The 19430-nt window shown below is 40.4% G+C and overlaps 1 protein-coding gene across 3 annotated transcripts in view; it reads left to right on the top strand.

Moving 5' to 3' along the window:
- The window catches only part of tmem63c (transmembrane protein 63C), a 37449-nt gene extending 20914 nt beyond the window's left edge, over positions 1 to 16535 (top strand). For all 3 annotated transcript variants that reach the window (XM_063499123.1, XM_063499124.1, XM_063499125.1), the window contains 19 exons: positions 724 to 761; positions 1466 to 1608; positions 2425 to 2476; positions 2584 to 2692; positions 3412 to 3485; positions 3614 to 3694; positions 3773 to 3893; positions 4099 to 4232; positions 4379 to 4501; positions 6677 to 6830; positions 6925 to 7031; positions 7661 to 7747; positions 7864 to 7929; positions 8773 to 8935; positions 9027 to 9132; positions 10332 to 10499; positions 10596 to 10708; positions 10808 to 10879; positions 11470 to 16535. In XM_063499123.1, the coding sequence (XP_063355193.1) occupies positions 724 to 761; positions 1466 to 1608; positions 2425 to 2476; positions 2584 to 2692; positions 3412 to 3485; positions 3614 to 3694; positions 3773 to 3893; positions 4099 to 4232; positions 4379 to 4501; positions 6677 to 6830; positions 6925 to 7031; positions 7661 to 7747; positions 7864 to 7929; positions 8773 to 8935; positions 9027 to 9132; positions 10332 to 10499; positions 10596 to 10708; positions 10808 to 10879; positions 11470 to 11700 (2142 nt within the window). In that variant the 3' untranslated portion in view covers positions 11701 to 16535. The remainder of the gene's footprint in view (positions 1 to 723; positions 762 to 1465; positions 1609 to 2424; positions 2477 to 2583; positions 2693 to 3411; positions 3486 to 3613; positions 3695 to 3772; positions 3894 to 4098; positions 4233 to 4378; positions 4502 to 6676; positions 6831 to 6924; positions 7032 to 7660; positions 7748 to 7863; positions 7930 to 8772; positions 8936 to 9026; positions 9133 to 10331; positions 10500 to 10595; positions 10709 to 10807; positions 10880 to 11469) is intronic.
- Positions 16536 to 19430: the final 2895 nt, after the last annotated feature.

Raw genomic sequence — 19430 nt, 5'->3', positions numbered from 1 at the left:
TGTGTATTCTCATGCATTTGGCAGCAAAACACATCCAAACAAAAACATCAGTCTGCTCACCGAAGGGCTCTACAGTGCCACTAGTGGTTAAAAATACCACAGCATATTTTTATGCACTATAATAGTGTAATTAGGGCAAAGAGGCACAGTGTTTGAGGAGGAAAAGGGCAGATTCCAGTCATCGTTACACTGCAAATTATGAAGGAGAGGGCCTCATTTGAAAGAAACACTATCATTACCAATAACATTGATGTTAGACAGTCTGCCAGTCTTCCTGATTATGTTCTTGTGTATTTACACTAATTATACCAAGGTGTCACAGTTAATTTCCCAGTGATATATTGATGTCTAAAAACGCTCCATCCTGAGCTTCTATAATAAGTCGTCGAGTCATCTAAGATGGCACCAAGTCAACAGTTGTAAGAGGAAAGTTTGGATCATTACTCAGCAGGTCCATGGCACCTGAGTGATAGACTGAGGTCATTCCCTGCATGTTTATAGCAGTGTAAGTCAAAGAGTCAGACTGGAGTCATCGTGCTGTGCCTGCACACAGCTGAGACTGCAGTAAACTGATTACAGCTCCAGACCTATTAAATCTCCATCTCTGTGTCACTTTGCAGACCGTGTTACTATTCAAATGGAGGTCACCAGATATAACTGCCGAAACGTGTAATATATCTTCAATAACCAGTTCATTGGCTGTTTTATGATTCTTTTTTTCAGGGCTTCTGCTCATGGCTGTCATCTCTTTACCATATGAAGTAAGTAAACCTAAAGCAGCTGCTCCTATAATTGTTTCATCCTCCTCTCATCTTGGCTTCCAACCCTTCACCGGCCTGTTGTCTTCAAAGCTGATGTCACCATTGAGTGTAAAAGTCTGGTCTTATATCTCACTTAGCAAAGAAAATGTTTAAAAAAAACAAAAGAGTCTAGGCTCATGCGACCGCTGGTCCCACGGTTTCCTGTTGAATATTTGCACTTGCTCGGGTCTCGACTCCACACAACAGATTTAGAGCTGTAAAAAAGCAATTTCCGTGGTATCCATGGTTTCCATAGTATTATGATGGAGTTTGGGTGCTTCTGTTTTTAGCTCTCCTTTGCCAGTGGCTCACCCTGGGATCCCAGGCGAAGTGCAAACCCACCCTGTGAGTTCTCGATGTGTGGGCTACCATGAGACCAACGTGCACTTCTTTTCTTCTTCTTTTTTTCATGCCTTTTTTTTCTATTTTATGACACTGGGTTTCCTGAACCTCCCTGATCTGGTAACCACAGATTCTGACACCAAAGTAGTGGTGCCACAGTTTTTTACTCAGGATGAGGTAGAAGCTGTGAGGCCCATTTTTATCCAGGTTCGGCCTGTATGGAGCCACTGCCACATCAAGAAAAATGCGCATGTTTATCACGCTGCGTGGAAAAACTCGGCATTTGCAGATTCTGAGAATGCATCTTCTTTGTTCTGTTGCAGGGATGAGGAGATCCGAAGTAAATGTGGCATTGATGCCGTGACATATTTGTCCTTCCAGCGCCACATCATCCTGCTCATGACAGTGGTTACCCTGCTGTCCTTGGCTGTAATCCTGCCGGTCAACATTTCCGGGAACCTCCTGGGTATTTTGGTCTTGATGTGATGGTCTAGCTAGCTCACTGAGAAGTCAAGGGATATCCTTAACCTCCGATAACAACACACCGGACTCTTCATAAAAAGAGAAGTTTGGTTAAATGCACATAAACTTTATCTTTTAACAATTCATGGTAGAGCTGAGTTTAAAACAACCCGATCTCTTTCAAAACTTGGAACAAGTCAAAAGGTCAATGAAACCAAAATAAACACTGATTACATGCACAAAGGCTGCACTTCATCTAAAGGGAGTCACTGGCACACCAGTGGCAAGTCATCAAGCACTTGCCCAAGTCTGATTATAGAAATAGAAAGTGCTTAATTTCCTCTTAACATACACATGTAGGTGCCAGGGGTGGGGCGACACACTAAACAGGCTGCTAAATAGCAACAGAAAGGCCTTTTTGGCAGTTGTGTGCTTATTTTGTAGGAAGTGTTGAGAAAGCCTTTCCACAACAGGATGAAGTCTATGAGGAGTGGGGCTGTCCACAGTAATGTTTTTATTACTGCTGGTTGTCATCATATGGACCAGTGTGTCACCATCATTAAATAAAATGGCCAACACCCATAGGCAGGCTGCCATGGTGACGGCAAACAAAGGGTTCCCAAGTTAAAACAGCGCAGTTAGGCATGTTTGAACTTGAACTTCATTGAGATGGCTGATATTTCATTTGACTGGATGTAAAACATTTTAGTGTTGCTTCATTTCTTGGCCTCTCCCAGACAAAAGAGGGGAGGGGCTTCCTTTTAAGTCATTACAGAAATTAAAACGTCTCGCTTTGTGTCACGTTTTATTATCTCTACAGGAGACAGTCCCGAAAACTTTGGAAGAACAACCCTGGCGAATGTTAGTGCAAAGTAAGTCCAGCAATGCAGGCATGACATCAGATCTCATGAAGCATCCCAGAGCCGCGAGCAAACCTGGGCAAATCTGTAATTGCTCTGTTTGTTTATGTTCCTTGAAGGGACAGCTTTCTGTGGCTGCACAGCGTCTTGGCTCTGGTTTACTTCATTATCACGTTGCTGTGTATGGCTCACCATTCGCTACAGCTGGAATACAGAGAAGATGAGAAGGTCTGTCATCATCCAGTCATACTTTATACCATCAAGGTCCATCCAGCAAAAGATAAAGTCAAATTATTGGGATTCTAACCAAAAGGTCTTTTTTATTGTTTCAAAAATCAAATACAAGAAAAAATAACACAGCAAAAATATTTTAAAACAAAATTAAATGTAAAGACTGATGCACTCTGGATTTCTGCCTTCTCCCATCGCTTGGTGCTGGTTTCCTCTGTTAAATACAGAGAATAGGGCGTTCCAGTGGTGATCAATAATGATATCATTGTTTTTTATTATTCATTTGTCTTCAGAGAATAAGACTACAAAGATCCTTAAAAGGATTCTGCAAACTGCCAACTATTCACCCACTTAGTTTGGCATGTTAGCATGCCTGCGTTCTCTGATTAGTGCAGTTAGGACTGATGGGTTTGTCATTACTATTAACATTTCATCAGAAACTAAAGAAATGGAAAAAGGAATAAGTACTCTTGTATTAAAAGAAATCGATTTATGGATCATCCTGAGAAGTTTTAAGTCAAATTCCTATGGCAGTCCATCTAAAAGTTAATGAAACTTTTCCTTCCTTAACATGTAAACCTCAACAATGAAACTGCGATTGATCTCTGTGGATCAGAGAAGTTTACCACTATATAGGCAGCAACCTGGCATTGGCTTCCCTAGAGCCATTAAAAGAAAGTATAACGGATTTATTTATATTGTGTTATTTATTACAGGTGGCTCGGACACTGATGATTACCTCCATACCCAAGGAGATCTCTGACCCAGGACTCATCACCAAACATTTCCAGTACACATGTTTTCTTCTCTATTAAATAATCTTCCTGTGTTTGATTGGAGAGCTGTCTATCAGTTTATTCATGCACATCCACACTTAGAAAATTCCTTATAATGAACATCTTTTCGTGTTTTCACCAGTGAGGCCTACCCAAGCTGCACTGTCACTGACATCCGGTTCTGCTTTGACGTCCACAAGCTAATGAGGCTGGACTTGGAGAGGTACGGCAGCTTTTACAGACTGGAGCATCGCAGTTTTTGATCATATGGCTCTTGTCTGAGGACACTGTCGTTTTCCAGGCGCAAGGCAATGAAAGGCAGGCTGTATTTTGCCACAAAGGCCCAGAAGGAAGGAAAACTCATGATCAAGACTCATCCGTGTGCTCAGATCTTCTGCTGTGACATATGCGGCTTTGAAAAGGTAAGATTTGCACATGGCCTTCTGTGTACAGTTGCAACTTAATTGCAGTGCATGGGAAGAGAATCACCACTGGATGGCACTGCGATGCAAAAATAGGTAAATGCAAGCAACATGAGATGTTGTGATATTTTTGCAAGTGTAAATCTGAGAGTGAGAGTGAAAGATGAAGTGAGCAACATATCCTTTAACTCTTTTTTTTCTGCAGGTGGATGCAGAGCAATACTACAGTGAATTAGAAGAGAAGCGGACAGATGAGTTTAATGCTGAGAAGAACCGCATCTCCATGAAGAGGTTGGGCATCGCCTTTGTGACCTTTCGCGATGAGCGGATGACTGCTGTGTGAGTAAACAAGAGCGTGACACTGAGGTCTGTGTTTGATAGGTTCTCTCATCATACAGATGCAGTCAGAGAGTGACCACATAATGCATGGTAGCGTTGCTGAGTAGTGATGCAATGCCTTTTGAACATCTTGTTTTGGTTTCCAGCATTGTGAAGGACTACGGTCGCGTGAACTGTCGTCGCAGGCCCCAGCAGTCCAGCATCAGCACCGTGGTGCAGTCGCACAAATGGGACGTCAGCTACGCACCTGCTCCAAGTGATATTATATGGTGAGAACTGTCACGTTTGTTTGTGCCCTAATGTCTTTTAAAAGCTCAAGCTACTCTTGGATTTTCTCCTGATTGTCTTTTGATCTCGGTTTTCCAAATTGACAGCTGTGTACTTTTTCCATCTGAAAATGAGCAAGTCATTCTGATCTCTTCATATCGCCATGGTGACCTATCCCAGCACACACGCTGGGTACACCCTGGGCAGACACCCATTCACACCTACACCATGAGAAATGTATTAATCTAACCTGCATGTCTACTGACTGTGGTAGGAAGCTGGAGCAGCCAAAGGAAATCCACACAGAAACACATTTTGAGCACAATATCCAATTTTACATGACTTGTGCATCATTTAGACACATTTCCCTGTAATTATGCCTGACATATTTGGTATCTCTGGAAACCTCTGGATCAAGACTAGATTTCAGATCAACATTCTGTGGGTTTTAGTCATGCTTGTCTGTGCAACTTTAGCTTGTGAAGTTGGACCTAAAGGGACCTATTTAGAGCTGAGGTATGCATCATGCAAATGTTGCTTATTGAGACTATTTGATCCCAGTGTTGCTTTTGATACTTTTGGTTTTTGGAGGCTTGGGCAGTTGGTGGAACAGCTTTGATGTGGTTCTTCTCATAACTCTCAGGCAGACCTTTGTTGCTTAGTGGTTGTAATAACTCTGTATAGCTGTATTTCTGTCTTGTGGTGTTCCCCACGTTTCTGTTGCGGGCCCCATTCTAATTGTACTTTGTGTCTATCAACCAAATATAAAGTCACTTTTAAAGTCTACTGTCAGTGTCATATGTATGATGTGTTTGTTTAAGTTTCTGAATGTTCCAAAAGTTTCTGTTCTGCTGAATACTTTTCTACAGCTGAATAGTGACAAACAGAGGTTATATCCATCCCACGGTGATGAAAGGCTTGGCTCTTTATGGAATTATGTTAAACTTTGGTTCTGAATCTGTACCCTGTGTAGTATTTAGTGAAGCTTTGAGTCACTCCTTTTACTACCAGCTATGAAACATGGCTAAAATTAAGTCTGTACAACATTTTCCTTGTTGGTGTTATAACTGCAATCAGACAGCAACGTAACGTGTACTCCAGCAGACTCGCCAGACTTTTTTTTTTTCCAGTAAATAAGGTTTCTCGCTGGCTTATATCTCATTGTGTGTTACATGTTGAGCTTATGTGTGTGGGCCACTGGACAGCCGATGCTGATTTCTTTACACTGGCTTCTGATCAGACTCAAAATTTGGTTCTTGTGATGATGTTTTGAGCCTTGCATGGACAGGCACTTATTCATATTAAAGACCTGTTGCAGCCAGATAATACCAGTGGGAATCTGAGGGCCTTGGATCAGGCCTTGATAGCTGTTTCCACACAAGGCTCAAGTTTGCCTTGAGCCTTGTGTGGACTCGATGCTTCTTTGGCTGTGGCCCCCACTGGACTCGACTGGACTCTGAAAGAATCATTAGTTTAAATTTGCTTTTGTTCATTTGTTTTATTTCTTCTATTTTTTTAATCCTCCTGGTTTTATCTGTCTGTCAGTGTTTAAATTCTCCTGTTGTGTTTGCTTTTTAGTTATTCACCATCTCTTGAAAGGCACTATGTAAATAACACAAAATGTGGATGTTTCAGCGATCGGTGCCTGCATTAGCATTGCTATTCCTGCTTCTTTTTCATAAATTTCAACTTCAAAGACATTTAAGATTATCGGTATGTTGTTTGCTGTAAGTAGCAGATCTCAAACACCGTCTAAAGCTTAATCAGCATCCACGATTGGATTAGCTGCGGTGCATGTTTCTTATCTCAGAAAGCAAATGCAGAGATTATGTAACAAGTGAGTGCTGCATATGTATGGGGATTAACCAAAGGAGGCTCACAGTTTGAGCTTCACATCTGACTGACTGCAGTGTGTTTGTGTCTACGCATGAACTTGTATTTTCTGTGGCAGTCACAGGCTGAGAGGTCGAGCAGGGACTGGGAGCTGAAGTGAGCTGGTTTAAACTTGCTCTTCTACCCAGTACGCTGGACTGCTCTTAGAAGAGACCACTCATCCGGCTATTTCAGACATATGTCAAAACATAAAGTACATGTACATCAGAGAAGGGTAATATGTTAACTGTGTTCATCTTGCTGGATGATTGGTAACTGAGGCTCGTCATTTTTCCCATCAATAGGGAAAACCTGTCAGTGTGTGGATCTCGGTGGTGGCTCCGCTGCGTCCTCCTCAACATCCTCCTCTTCCTGCTGCTCTTCTTCTTCACCACTCCTGCCATCATCGTCAACACCATGGACAAGTTCAACGTCACAAGGCCCATGGAGAGTCTGAGGGTTAGAGTTTCAGAGCAGTTTAAACTTACTGACGTCTGTGCTCCATTGTGAACCTCCTCACTTTCATCAATCGCCATTTTGCTCTCCAATGCAGAGCCCAGTCGTTACCGAGTTCTTCCCGACCCTTCTGCTGTGGGCGTTTTCAGTGCTCCTGCCCTTTATCGTCTACTACTCCGCCTTCTTTGAGTCCCACTGGACCAGGTACTGGGTAGTCATCAACTACCGCTCTCCTCACCCATCTGAAATAGAAATGTGGATATTTTGCTTCGTTTACTTGCAGCGGTTTTTCTTCCTCTCAACTATCAGCGTTCCTCTTTTTTTCCATCTAATTTATTTCTCTTTCACCCTCTTGCTCTTTTTACTCTCTCCCCTCTCTCTCCCTCCTTCTCTCTGTCACTCTCCCTGCACTGTTATTCTGGGCAGGTTGTCATAGAGATCTCCGTGCGAGGATAATGATATTAACAGTAGTCACCGTGCGCCGTTTCCTCTATGTGCGGTGACTAGCAGGAGGAAGAACAAGTGTGCATAAGAACAACCTATAAGCACCCTTTCTTTACATAACCACCCCCACAAACATGTTGTGCAGGCGTGATGTGTGAAGGACCGAATGCAAATCAACTGTTTACTGTAGTGAAAAATGTAGTTTGTGCTAATGGGTACAAAGAGTCAACTGTTTTTTTCCATTTTGGGCTTTTAATTCATGAATTTATTATGTTGTTTTTTTCTTTTTGTGGTTTTTTTTTGTGTGTTTTTTTTTTTTTTTTTTTTAGATATATGTTGCAAAATATGTATCGCATGTTCTCATGGTATTGGTTCAATTCATGTCTCAGATCTGGTGAGAATCAAGTGACGATGCACAAGTGTTTTTTCTTGCTGGTCTTCATGGTCATCATCCTGCCTTCACTTGGTCTGTCCAGGTACATCTACAGTGATTTCCCTTAAAGGCATTTTGATCTACTTCTTTTGAATTATTCCTGTTTTTTGGGGGTTTTTGTAATGTTTATGCACTTTTTCTATTTTATTTCTGCTCTAGCCTTGACCTCTTGTTCACCTGGCTCTTTGATGTCAACTTCCTGGAAGAGAAGGATTTAAAATTTCAGTAAGATCAAGCTCGCTGTTGAAATGTAATGAGAAGTGCAATCAAACACATTATTTCCACTTCACGATTATCTTCTTGTGCAGCTACACACTGCTATCTGCTCAGGTGCTATTTTTTAGATCACTCAATGGAAGTAAATAAATAAATAATAACAGAATGAAATGATTTACAATTTTCACAAACCCACATTTTACTCACAATAGAACATAAAAAATGTTTAAACTGAGAAAATGTACCATGTTAATAAAAATATTAGATCATTTTGAATTTGATGGCGGCAACATGTGTCAAAAAATTTTCTTACACCTATTTCTTTTAATGACTTGTTGCCATTGACTTAATTAGTTGCAAAGCATTTTTCCAGCTGTTTCTTTTTAGTAGTTTTGAGATGTGTTGCTGGCATCAAATTCAAAATGAGCTAACATTTTTTTCAAACTGGGACGTTTTCCCAGTTTAAACATTTCAATATGTTTTTTTTCTATTGTGAATAAATTATGGCTTTAGGAGATTTGTAAATCATTGCATTCTGGTTTTTACTGGGGTTGCAGGTAAAAAAGTTGATAAGTTGATATTTGCTGCAGTAATAGTTTGCGGTCCTTGGTCCAGCTGTAGGACATTAGTGTTGATAATGGGACTTTCAGGTTCATCAGTGTCCCTTCACTTGGGAGCGAGCTAAAAACTGGAAAGCACCCCACAGATGCACAAGAAGATGACTTTGAGCCAAAGTGAAACCTGATATATTTTTTAATTATTACTTTATTTGTTATTTGGAAATTATTTGGTTAAAACTGAGTCCTAGAACGAATCTCCAGCAGCCCACTTCTTGTCTGTGTCTTAATGCAGGTGTGTGTTTCTTCCTGACAATGGCGCATTTTTTGTAAACTACGTAATTACATCCAGTTTGATTGGCACGGCTATGGAATTGCTACGTATCCCTGCACTGACGGTGTACGCACTGCGCCTCTGCTTTGCAAAATCCCAAGCTGAGCGGATTCATGTCAAACGGGTAAGCAGAGCCTTGGTGCTTATCTTGGCATCTTAACACGCTGTTTGGTTTAAACTTTAAGAAGCCAGCTGTGTTTATTTTGTCTCCGCAGAGTCAAGCTTATGAGTTCCAGTTTGGCCTTGAGTACGCCTGGACCATGTGTATCTTTGCTGTCAGTATGACCTACAGCATCACGTGTCCCATCATTACACCCTTTGGTGAGCAGCATACAACTACACTCTTGTAAAGGCATCTACCTCTTCTTCTCACCCTCTCTTCTCAGCCATCTGCATCCCAACACGTCCCGTCTCAGTCGTGTTTGTGTAAGGCTGTGTCTCCTCGTACTGTAACCTCACTCTCCTCTGCTGCCTGCCAGTCCGATGCAGACTGTGTGAATTTGCTGCTGTAGTCCCAGACACCCAGACACAGCGAGCTGTGAGCCAGACGCCCACTCTGCTCCTGTCTCTGCCCGGCGCTCCGAGCTTCTATTTACTTCTGCAATCTAATCGTCAGTCCGAAACAGGCCGCCTTTCATGCACCAAACTCTGTCTGCTTGCATTTCACCTGCTTTTTTTTTTTTTCTAGATTTCAGTTTTCATTTGATAAAGAAGACCAAGACAACAGATGTTTTGGTTTTTTTTATTTAAAGGCAAACAATGTAAAATTAGTTTCCAGTTGATCAAAAACAGGGACTAGAACAGGGTGTAAAAAATAAGGCAACAATCTGTTGGCAAAGACTCACCAAAAGGCTTTGGAAATATTTGAAGGAATGCATAAATTTTGACCTTCTAACTTTAAAACTATAAAATAAATAAGAATAATTTTCTGTGAATTAACAAAAACTTTGTTTTCCTGTAAATTTGTACATTTAACATGTAGAAAAAAACAAGACACACTGTTGAAATTGCATTTCTTTTCTTCTATTAAAGGATATCCCAGGGATTAGATGTTTAGTTAAATATCTGTCACTGGTCTGGTCTGAGTTCAAAGTTTTATGATGTAAATGAGTTTGAGGTCATATTTATCCCGTGTTAGTATCTTTTAATTTCCTCTCTTAAATCCATAATTTAATTTAAAACCCTAGTCCTGACATACAAAGTCTTGAGTGCTCACATCCCATTACATCTGTCAGACCTTTTAGTATCATAAAATACAACAAATCACTTACTGCAGGTTTATTTGTTTTACTTAGAGTTTCCAAAAGTAGAATGGGAGCCCGAGCCTTCAGCTATTAAATCCCGTCAAGTCCCATTTGGACTAAGGAAACAAACACCCTCTCTGCTTTTTGTACATCACAATCCTCATTAGATTTATCAAACCCTGTGTATGATGTCGACTTTGATCAGATAAATTTGTCTCTCTTTCATGCTGCAGACACTCATCATCAGTGCATTTTTGTTTAACTTTTTCCTTCCAGGTCTGCTCTATGCGATCCTGAAGCACATGGTCGATCGATACAACATCTACTATGCTTATGTTCCCACCAAACTCAACCAGCGAATCCACAGAGCAGCCATTAGCCAGGTCATCGTAGCTCCCATTCTCTGCATGTTCTGGTTGCTCTTCTTCTCCGTGCTCCGATTAGGTAAATATCCCTGCCATAAAAATTCATAAAGATCGGTGGATTGTCAGGATACTGTAATATTGTAATTTTTCACGTTTTTCCCCTTCACTGTCACAGGTCCAATGCATCCGATCACCCTCTTCACTTTAGTGTCCCACATCTTCTGCATTGTCTGTTACCTCTTCCGCTTGTGCCTTAGGAAGCAACCAGACAAGTCAACAAGCTACCAGGTCAGCGCCACCAAGTGTCACAGAGACAAAATCAGCTGAAGATGACTTATACTGAATTTGAACTAATATTTTTCCCATGCATTGTCTCTTTTGTTTCAGATGTCTGATCAGCCAGACGGGACGCTCACTGATGCAGACAGGAGTACCGTAACATCCACCACCGCCTCCAGTGTACAGTACCATTTTTTTTCTCTGTTGGCCAATACACAACCAAAGCACATTATTGGATAGAGACCTAAATGTGACAGAGAAGGCTTACATTATTTAAGTTAATATATCAGTGGATTGTGTGCTGGATGAGATTTCCACTGAATGAGATTTAATTGTTTAGTTTTCCATGAGATCTGAGAGCCATATGCTCTTAAGGTTGTGAAAGAATCAACCTCAGAAGACAAGCACTGGGGTTATTCCATATAAAATCAAATATATCAATAAAAAGTTCCATCTTGATTTTATAACAACACAGTTTTTCTCTTCTTCTCTTAATTGGGACATAACAAAAACTCAACCAATATAATATCCATGACATGGGAATAGTAACAAGCTCTGGATGTTTGAACTGTTAATTCACAGGAGAAAGAAGTTGAAAGAGCTTTTTGATGAACCATCTCCATGTGGGATAGATAAGTGGTCAAAGCAAGTTATAGCATGTGAAAGGTCTCTTGTTTAGCTCCATTTTAAACCAGGCACACACTGCCTGTGAATAAAGTGATTTACTGGGCGACACAATTCCAAAATGTGCATTGATCTGCTTCCCTCAGCTTTTTGTGGCATCTGTGTTGCTGGAGCCAGAGCTGGCTTTGACTCCGATGCCCTCCCCAGCCCACCACAGCTATGGCGCCATGGCCAGCTCTCAGAGTTCAAACCGTGGGCCAGTGGGGGAAGAAGAAGGAGAGGGGGAACACACCCAGACCCGTGAGACAGAGCTCCAAGACCCACCAGACCTCTATTGCTCCACCACGCTCATGGACAGCTCCATGGCCTACCAGTAACACCAAATCTCCGCCCAAAACTGACTTCTGCGTGTCCTTCAGCTGAAGAACACAGATTACTAAATGCCGCAATGCTGCGTTTTCACCACTGACCTCAGACTCCAACTACGCTGCTGCCTCGGACTCTGAGACTAGACTGTGCTTGCTAGAAAGGCTGAAGAACCTGAAGAGTAACGGAGCCTGAGAATACAGGAGCTAAATGCTCGTAAACATCACAGTTGCAGAAGAAAGCCATTTGCCTAAACAATCTGCCGAACCCATCAGACACAGCTCAACAGAACATAACATCAAGCTAAATGTACAGATTCTTTTAGCTAAATGATCAGATGCTGATACGGACTCTGTCTTCTTCTATGGCTTATTTGCAAATTAAAAAGGTTACAAGTAATGCAGACTGGAATAGAAATGCATTATGGTTTCAGTCAGAGATACTCTATCCATGCTGTGCCGCTTGGAAATGAGTGGAGGCGAAAGCGCCCATCAGAGTGGGTGGTGTGAGCAGGCTTGCCCCGACAGACTGACAGAGGGGTTTGGGCATAGGTGATATCTGGTTCCTCTGTAGCAGAGCTCGGCAAGGCTGAGGGTGAGGGCAGCTAGTTGTGAAGCCATCTGCAGTGAGAGAGCAGACAGACGGACGGAGGGCCAAATGTAACTCAGAGATGTACTGTAATATATGTACGCTCTAAACGGAGGCGCAAGCAGCTTGACTCAACCTGAAGCTTGTTGTAACTATTATCAATATAAGGTTGATATTTTTGCTACAGTATTTTTGGTGTCATTGATATTGTGCTTTGGGTTGGGGGCGGGAGGAATCGAGGATGTACAATGATTTGCAGAGATGTCTCATCTTAATCAAAACCTTACCTAATTATGTTTCGACTGTACATATGGTCAAAGTGGAATAGCTTGAGCTTTTTGGAAATCTGCTATCGCTTTTCTTGCTCACGGTTTGGTAAGAAAATAAAGCCTGTAGCTTGTTAGCTTAGCTTAGCACAGGTTGGAGCTAATGACCACTGATTGTGCACTAATTTTCTGGTAGGCGTAGCGAGATACTCTGAGGGCATTATATAGGGTATAGTTTGGAAAGTACTTTTAAACGTCAAACTTACTTTACTGTTAGCATTGTTAAGTCTTTGTGTAACGTTACTGAAACTTGGGGGCTTGAAACATGGAGAAAGGGCTAGCCTACAGGCAGAACCAGTAACTTTGTGGGGTGTTGATGCCAAGAATCTTGTCTTCACTTGTAGACACACACAGGCACCCTGGTAAGTAGTTATTTCTATAATACTTTTTTTCAAGTCCACCTAAAGAATGCATGTGCAGTAGGTGCACTGTAGAGTAGCGTCTGGATTAGTCTACACAGAAAATTGGCAGGCACTTGGTTTTCTTTACAAAACCTGTAGTTTACCTTCTGAAATTTAGATCTCTTGGCCCCAGGGAGACATTTGTATACACTTGTTAGGTACAGAGTCATGGTAAAAACAAACTAAATGTCTTTCAGTTCTGAGGTTTTATTTATCAGGACATAATAAAAAAGTTATGTCTTTGCAAGGTAACAAAATTGGATAAATACAACCTAGAATCTAAGCCAAAATGTAGAAGCAGTCCTCTGGAAAACTAAATCCATGTCATGATTCAGTAGCTTGTAGAACTACATTTAGCAGCAATATCTTGAAGTCATTCTTTTCTGTGCGATGGCATCAGTCTCTCATATTATTCTGGAGAAATAATAGCTCACTCTTCTTTACAGAGTTGTTTCAGTTTATTGAGGTATTCATTTACGCACAGCATTTCATTCAGGTTGAGGTCTGGTCTTTGACTGGGCCAACACTGATTGCTTTCTTTTTCAGCCATTCTGTTGTAGATTTGTTGCTTTGTATTGCATCATTGGCCTATTGCGCAAACCATTTTTGGTCGAGCTTTAGCTGTCGACCAGATGGCCTCATATGTGACTCTAACATACCCAGATCCCTTTAGCTGCAAAGCAAACCAAATCCTCATCCCTCCATTACGATTAGTTGAGGTGGCTGGTTTTCACTGTGGATTGAGGCCAGACATCTCCACTTTAGTCTCATCTGTTCAAAGGACATCGTTCCAGGGGTCTCACAGTTTGTTCAGAAGCAATGTGGCAAATCTAAGCTGTGCTGCCATGTTCTTGTTAGAAACAAGAGACTTTCTCCTGGCAACACTTCCCAAACACTACTTGGTCACTCTGAGATGTAGCTCTTGCGTTTTTTGCAGTTTCTCTGATTGAATGGTCTGACCTTGGGTTGAATTTGCTGTGATGTCCATTTCTGGGAAGATTGGCAACTGTCTTAAATGTTTTCCACTTCTCACTGTAGAATAATGGACTTTAAATTACTTGGAAATGAACTTCTAACGTTTCCCAGATTGTCGGGCAGCAATAGTTCTTTCTCGAAAGTCATTGCTGATGCCTTTCCTCCTTGGCATTGCATTAGCACACATCTGAATGCTCCAGACCAGCAAACTGTCAAAATCTCTGCTTTTACCGAGTTGGTCAGACTTACTGACGATCAGTTAATCAAGTGCATTTGATTAGCAAGACCTGGCTGCTACTTTCTCTTTTAATTCCTAAGGAAGCAGTAAGGGTGTACTTTCTTACACTGCTTCTGCATTTTGGCTTTGCTTATGTTAATCAGTAACGATTGAGTGTAATATGCCATGTGTTGTAGATCATTTAAGGTTGTATTTACCTCATTTTTACCATGACCGTATAACATTGTGCATAGCTAGCAGTCTGTTAGTTTAGCCCATAACAAAATTACAATATCTTTGGCTTAGCATACAGACCTGAAAGGAGGGGAAACAGCTAGTTTCTGGTTTTAAACCAGTCCAGAAACTAGCAGAGACTTTGCTTTATGGTGTGTTGCTGCTAAGTTAAGCTAACTTGCTATGGTACTAATATATACATCAAAGTGCAGGCAAGAAAGTGTTTTGTAAAATGTGAAGCTGTTCCTTTAAGTTGTGAAGAAATGGAGTATAATAGAAGCGCATCCTAAAATTACATCATTTTCCAAATATGCCATGGAGTCTATTTTGTGCCACTGCAGGAGAACAACATGGAAATCTCCAGAAGAAGTTATTCGGTTTTGCTAAGTTTGCTAAACTCAAAAGCTTTTATAAAATTTTCCAGTTTTTTTGGTGTTGGTCAAATAGTTCACTGCTGAAATTAGGTTTTGTTATGTTGCAAAGACAAACAGTAAAATAAAGCACTATCATGCTGTTTTCAGTTGACTTATGCTGTGTAACACGTCACTGCATGTTAATTATATATCGTCTAAATGAGGTATGCATTTCATATGTGCTAAACTTCATGTTTTTTGTGTCAATCTGTTGGTTTTTTTTGTTCTTTTTGTTTTTCTTTTAAATCCTCTTTACAGCGGGTAAAAGATTTTCTCATGTGACTGAATGTTAATTTCTTACTCATGTCTTTTGCTGTGCCTTGGGGGGAAAAAAAAAAACGCCCTTATTGTGTGACAATCCAGCATGGCCTGAAATATGCTGCATGGACTAAACAACCAAGAGATAAAAATCGTAACAAACCCAAAACTCAATTTTTTTTAACAGCCAATGCGTCCTTCATTCAGAATAAAACAAACATACAATGTGAGCTTATTCTACTAAGATATTAACAGTCAATCTGCACACGAGGCCCTCTACCTTTATCTTTATCTAGAGCTTTTGAATATATCACACGATCTTCATCAGCATATTAACTGGCTCAGCTGTCATCCATTCATTCAAAGCTTACACCATCCTGCGTACTCGTAGGACAGGAAGTCCTAAAGATGAACAGATCACTGACCACTGCGCAAACCTCATCTGTTCTTGAAGACCAAGTGATGGGATCAAAAGCTGTAGAATAAGAAAGCAAATGAATGTCATAAAAATGGTTGATTGCGAGGTTAAGAATGAGCGCGTGGCTTGTAGTTGTATCAATAATTTGTATTGTGTACTTGTTTGTGCCTTGTCACTGATTTCAATCAAGACCTTTTTATTCCTCGGTTACCTTATTTTTGGATCATACAATATGTATGACGGGGTTCTCTAAATGTTTATTTGTCTTTGATTAACAGTGACTGCTATGGGTTAGGTAGCTCCTTGTTGTTAAGTAGAGTAAGTTATAATCGGTTTTCTGTTCTGTCTGAGAGAGTGTATCATGATATACTTATAGTCATGCTTTATATAAGATTAATGGCACGTTTTTTCATAAAATGACATGTATTTTGCTCGTTTTACAGGGAATCTAATTGTAGTAGCTTATGCTGTATAAAGTAGATGAAAGCTAGCAGCAGAGCGCAGATGAAGTGGCCACTGCAGAGGATCGTGAAGTTTAAAAAAAACAGAACATCAAAGAGCATCTCAAAATTTCTGTCTCCAAACTGCAAACATGTCCCATGGCTTTCTCTTCCAGAAGCTTGTTTCACAGATCATTAAATGCGCTTTCCTTTGAAAAATACAAAATAAAAACTAATAGGGTATTCTTAGCTCTAATGGCCATGCGAAGAGGGATTGTCCGTTCCCATGCTTTACTAGTTTTATTGCATCCGGACATGTCTGTTCATATGCAGTCAGCTTGGCCAACCGAGGTCTATTGGGTTTCCAGACGTGCCCGATGCTTTTTGCTCTTCGTTTATAAAATATGTGTATCATAAGTACATTATTTCAGATTTTATTCTGCTGTAAAAGTGGGCTGTTATTATCTCCAAGAAGTCTGAGGTTTAGGGACAGACTGTGTTTAAGATTGATCTCTGTCAGGCTAATGAGTTTTCATCTGTTATAAGTGAAGTGCTGTGATCTGAGATTAAAATTAATTCAGCTCAATCCACTCATCTTGTGCCATGAACTTCTTGTTACTCTCTGCTGTGGTCTGTGATGGAAGCTTTTTCAGACACAGTGAGTCAGACTTCATGTGGAAAATAGAAGAGCCGCTGTGAGTGCTCTGGTATAAGAATACGATTCCTTTAGGAAATGTGCAAAAACATGTTTTGCACACTAGTTTCAAATGTTTATTTGATATTTAGGAAATATTTTTATTTATGTTAGAAAATAATGTGGATATCATCTGCTCTTATTCTGTTAAGGTAAGGGCAGCTTTAATGGACACATCCAGTATCCCATCTAATTCTTGGGAGGAAACTGTGTAAAAAGTTAAACTACTCATTTAAAATCTACCAGCTGATAACAGTGTTTCTTCTCATTTCCAGGCTTATTACCCTCACTGAACGTCTTCACACAAATGACTTTTTGGACAGTTACCTGTACATACTAGAGAGCTCACTTGCCCTGAAACCACATCAGAGTGTGGATATGGGAGTAAATTTCATAATCGAACCACAGTGGAAATTCTTGTGCTGTTTAAAGATGTTTTTTCTATCAAAATAATGAAAATGTATGAACCATCTTGCACTGACTGGATTGGTTGAATTTCTCTGTACGAAACAGTTTGCAGAGTGGAAAAATACCAGACTTCCACCGTGCACGATACTCCTTCATTGCACAGTCACAAAAGAAGACACAGAGAGGAAATGCCACGGATGACATTTCCGCCGTCACCTGTGGCAACTGCTGATGGCATGATTCTCAGCGAAAGGTGAATTCCTCTGGGTCTGTGGTCTGCCATCTGCTTTCCCCTGTCCAGATGCTTAGAATAGAAAATGTCTCTGCCTCCTGCTGCAACCATATTGTCACTCCCATATGGCTTTGAGTCAACATACAAACGCAGCTCAAAAAGTTAGTATTTTAAGTCCCCTAGAGTATATTATAGTATCCAACTGACTTATATAAGAACGTTTATTGTTCCCCTTGGCAAAACACAATTACCACAATGTCGATTTAGTGGCTGTACTTTCCAGCTCTTCTCACAATCTTCTTCTAAACATGGTTTTTGTCCAGTATTAAGTTTCAAATTTAATAGCACCGTAGAGACCTTTTGTTTTCCATGTTGGTTTAAGGGTGAACCTTTTTCACTCTTTGACCCTGGAATCACTGAGAGAACAATTCCCCCCCCACCCCCACCCCCACCCCCACCAAGGACCTGTTTGCAGCTGCTCAACATTCAGTCACATCACAGCGTCTTTCTCTACTTACAGACTAAACCCTCTGCTGACTGTTTTTCTAACTGAGGCAATGTTTCAAACAGGGAAAGCCTTATATGGCTGAAGAGGTCTACAATACATTTCTTTTACATAACATTTGTTGGCATCAAAGATGCAAATCACTCAGGGTTTCAGGGCATACACAGATTGTGTCGGAGCCCGGGAATAGCTGCTGGCAAACCTGGTTTTATAGATGTGCTCAAAGACTGCTAATTAGCATTTTTTTAAATTCAATCTTTACCACAACTGGAGCACGCATTTTGGATTTGGCATTATAATGCAACAACACCAACACAGTAAGGGAGCCCAGTTCACAGACCCAGAGATCTAAGCTGAGGAAGCCAAACAAATGTGAAGCAGAGGTGGGCGGATCGATCCAAATATTGATGGGATCAATACCAACATCGGTACTGGTATTGGTCAATACTAGCACGACAGGATCAATACTCTTTTTCTATCCTTTAAGTTCAGTATGTATCCCACTGAACTGTGTTAAATATGCACTAAGAAAAATGTCTGAATGTTTTTGTGTTGACAGTAAACTGTGTTTTATTTATAGCCCATTTAACCAAAGTGCTTTGGAAACAGGTGCATTTAAATTCCAGATCTCCAAAAAACATGAATAGCTGAAAGGTGTTAACTAAGTATGGTAAAAAGTAAAAATCACAGTGATTTGTTCAGAATGTGTTCAGAATTTTCAAATTGGTGATGATTCATTTCATAAATCATGACACACTGCCCTACCCTGCCCCTTTTGGTTAACAATATCAGTATTGGAATCTGCAATACTGGCCCTGTATTTACTTGGTATCAAATTTGAAGTATCTTACAGCAGTAATATCAAGTGACTTAATGTCACAAAAAGAGGTCACGCCCTATATAATAAATAATTTGCCAGAGAATTCAAATTTTCAAAAGATTTTGTGACAAATTAAAGAAATAATTAAATATTAATTTGCATATATACATTTAAATTTGTATCCTATTTGCTCCATTTAAAAATGTATTGTGCAGTTTCTTTAGGACTTAAGGTGTGTTCTACATTGATGATGTAGAAGAAGAAGAAACTCGCAAAAACACTTGTAAACTAATGGAGTTACACTTTCATATAGTCTAAATGGGTAATATACCCTTTCACATAATAACATCACAGAAAATCTGCACAGCCATGATGTGAAGCTCCTGTTCCACTACACCCCAGAGGTGGATTGAGATCCGGGTATTTACCAAAGCCTTTAGAAAACAGTGAACTTGTTCTCATCTTCATGAAACCAGTTTGAGATGATCTGAGCTTTGTGACATGGCGCATTAACCTGCTGAAAGCAGCGATTAGAAGATGGGCACACTCTTTGTTAATTAAATTTGAATTTCCATATGACTTTTAATTTGTGCCATATTTACTACGCCTGGCTATTTCTTTATCTTTTTCAAGGGGGGAAAAAATCACACTGATAATGCAGAAGTCTCAAAAACTCACAAAAAACAGTCTGTCTTAAATATGATACACTAGGCATTAACGGGGAAATCATGCTCAGTTGACATACGTGGCCCAAAATATGCCAAGAAAATATACAGATATATATAGAAGATACAAGGCAAGCAACCAAGTGT

Source organism: Pelmatolapia mariae, linkage group LG16_19 (assembly GCF_036321145.2).
Source record: "Pelmatolapia mariae isolate MD_Pm_ZW linkage group LG16_19, Pm_UMD_F_2, whole genome shotgun sequence".
NCBI classification, from domain to species: domain Eukaryota; kingdom Metazoa; phylum Chordata; class Actinopteri; order Cichliformes; family Cichlidae; genus Pelmatolapia; species Pelmatolapia mariae.
The sequence above is the reverse complement of the archived record's forward strand: the minus strand, read 5'-3'. Positions and strand labels throughout refer to the sequence as shown.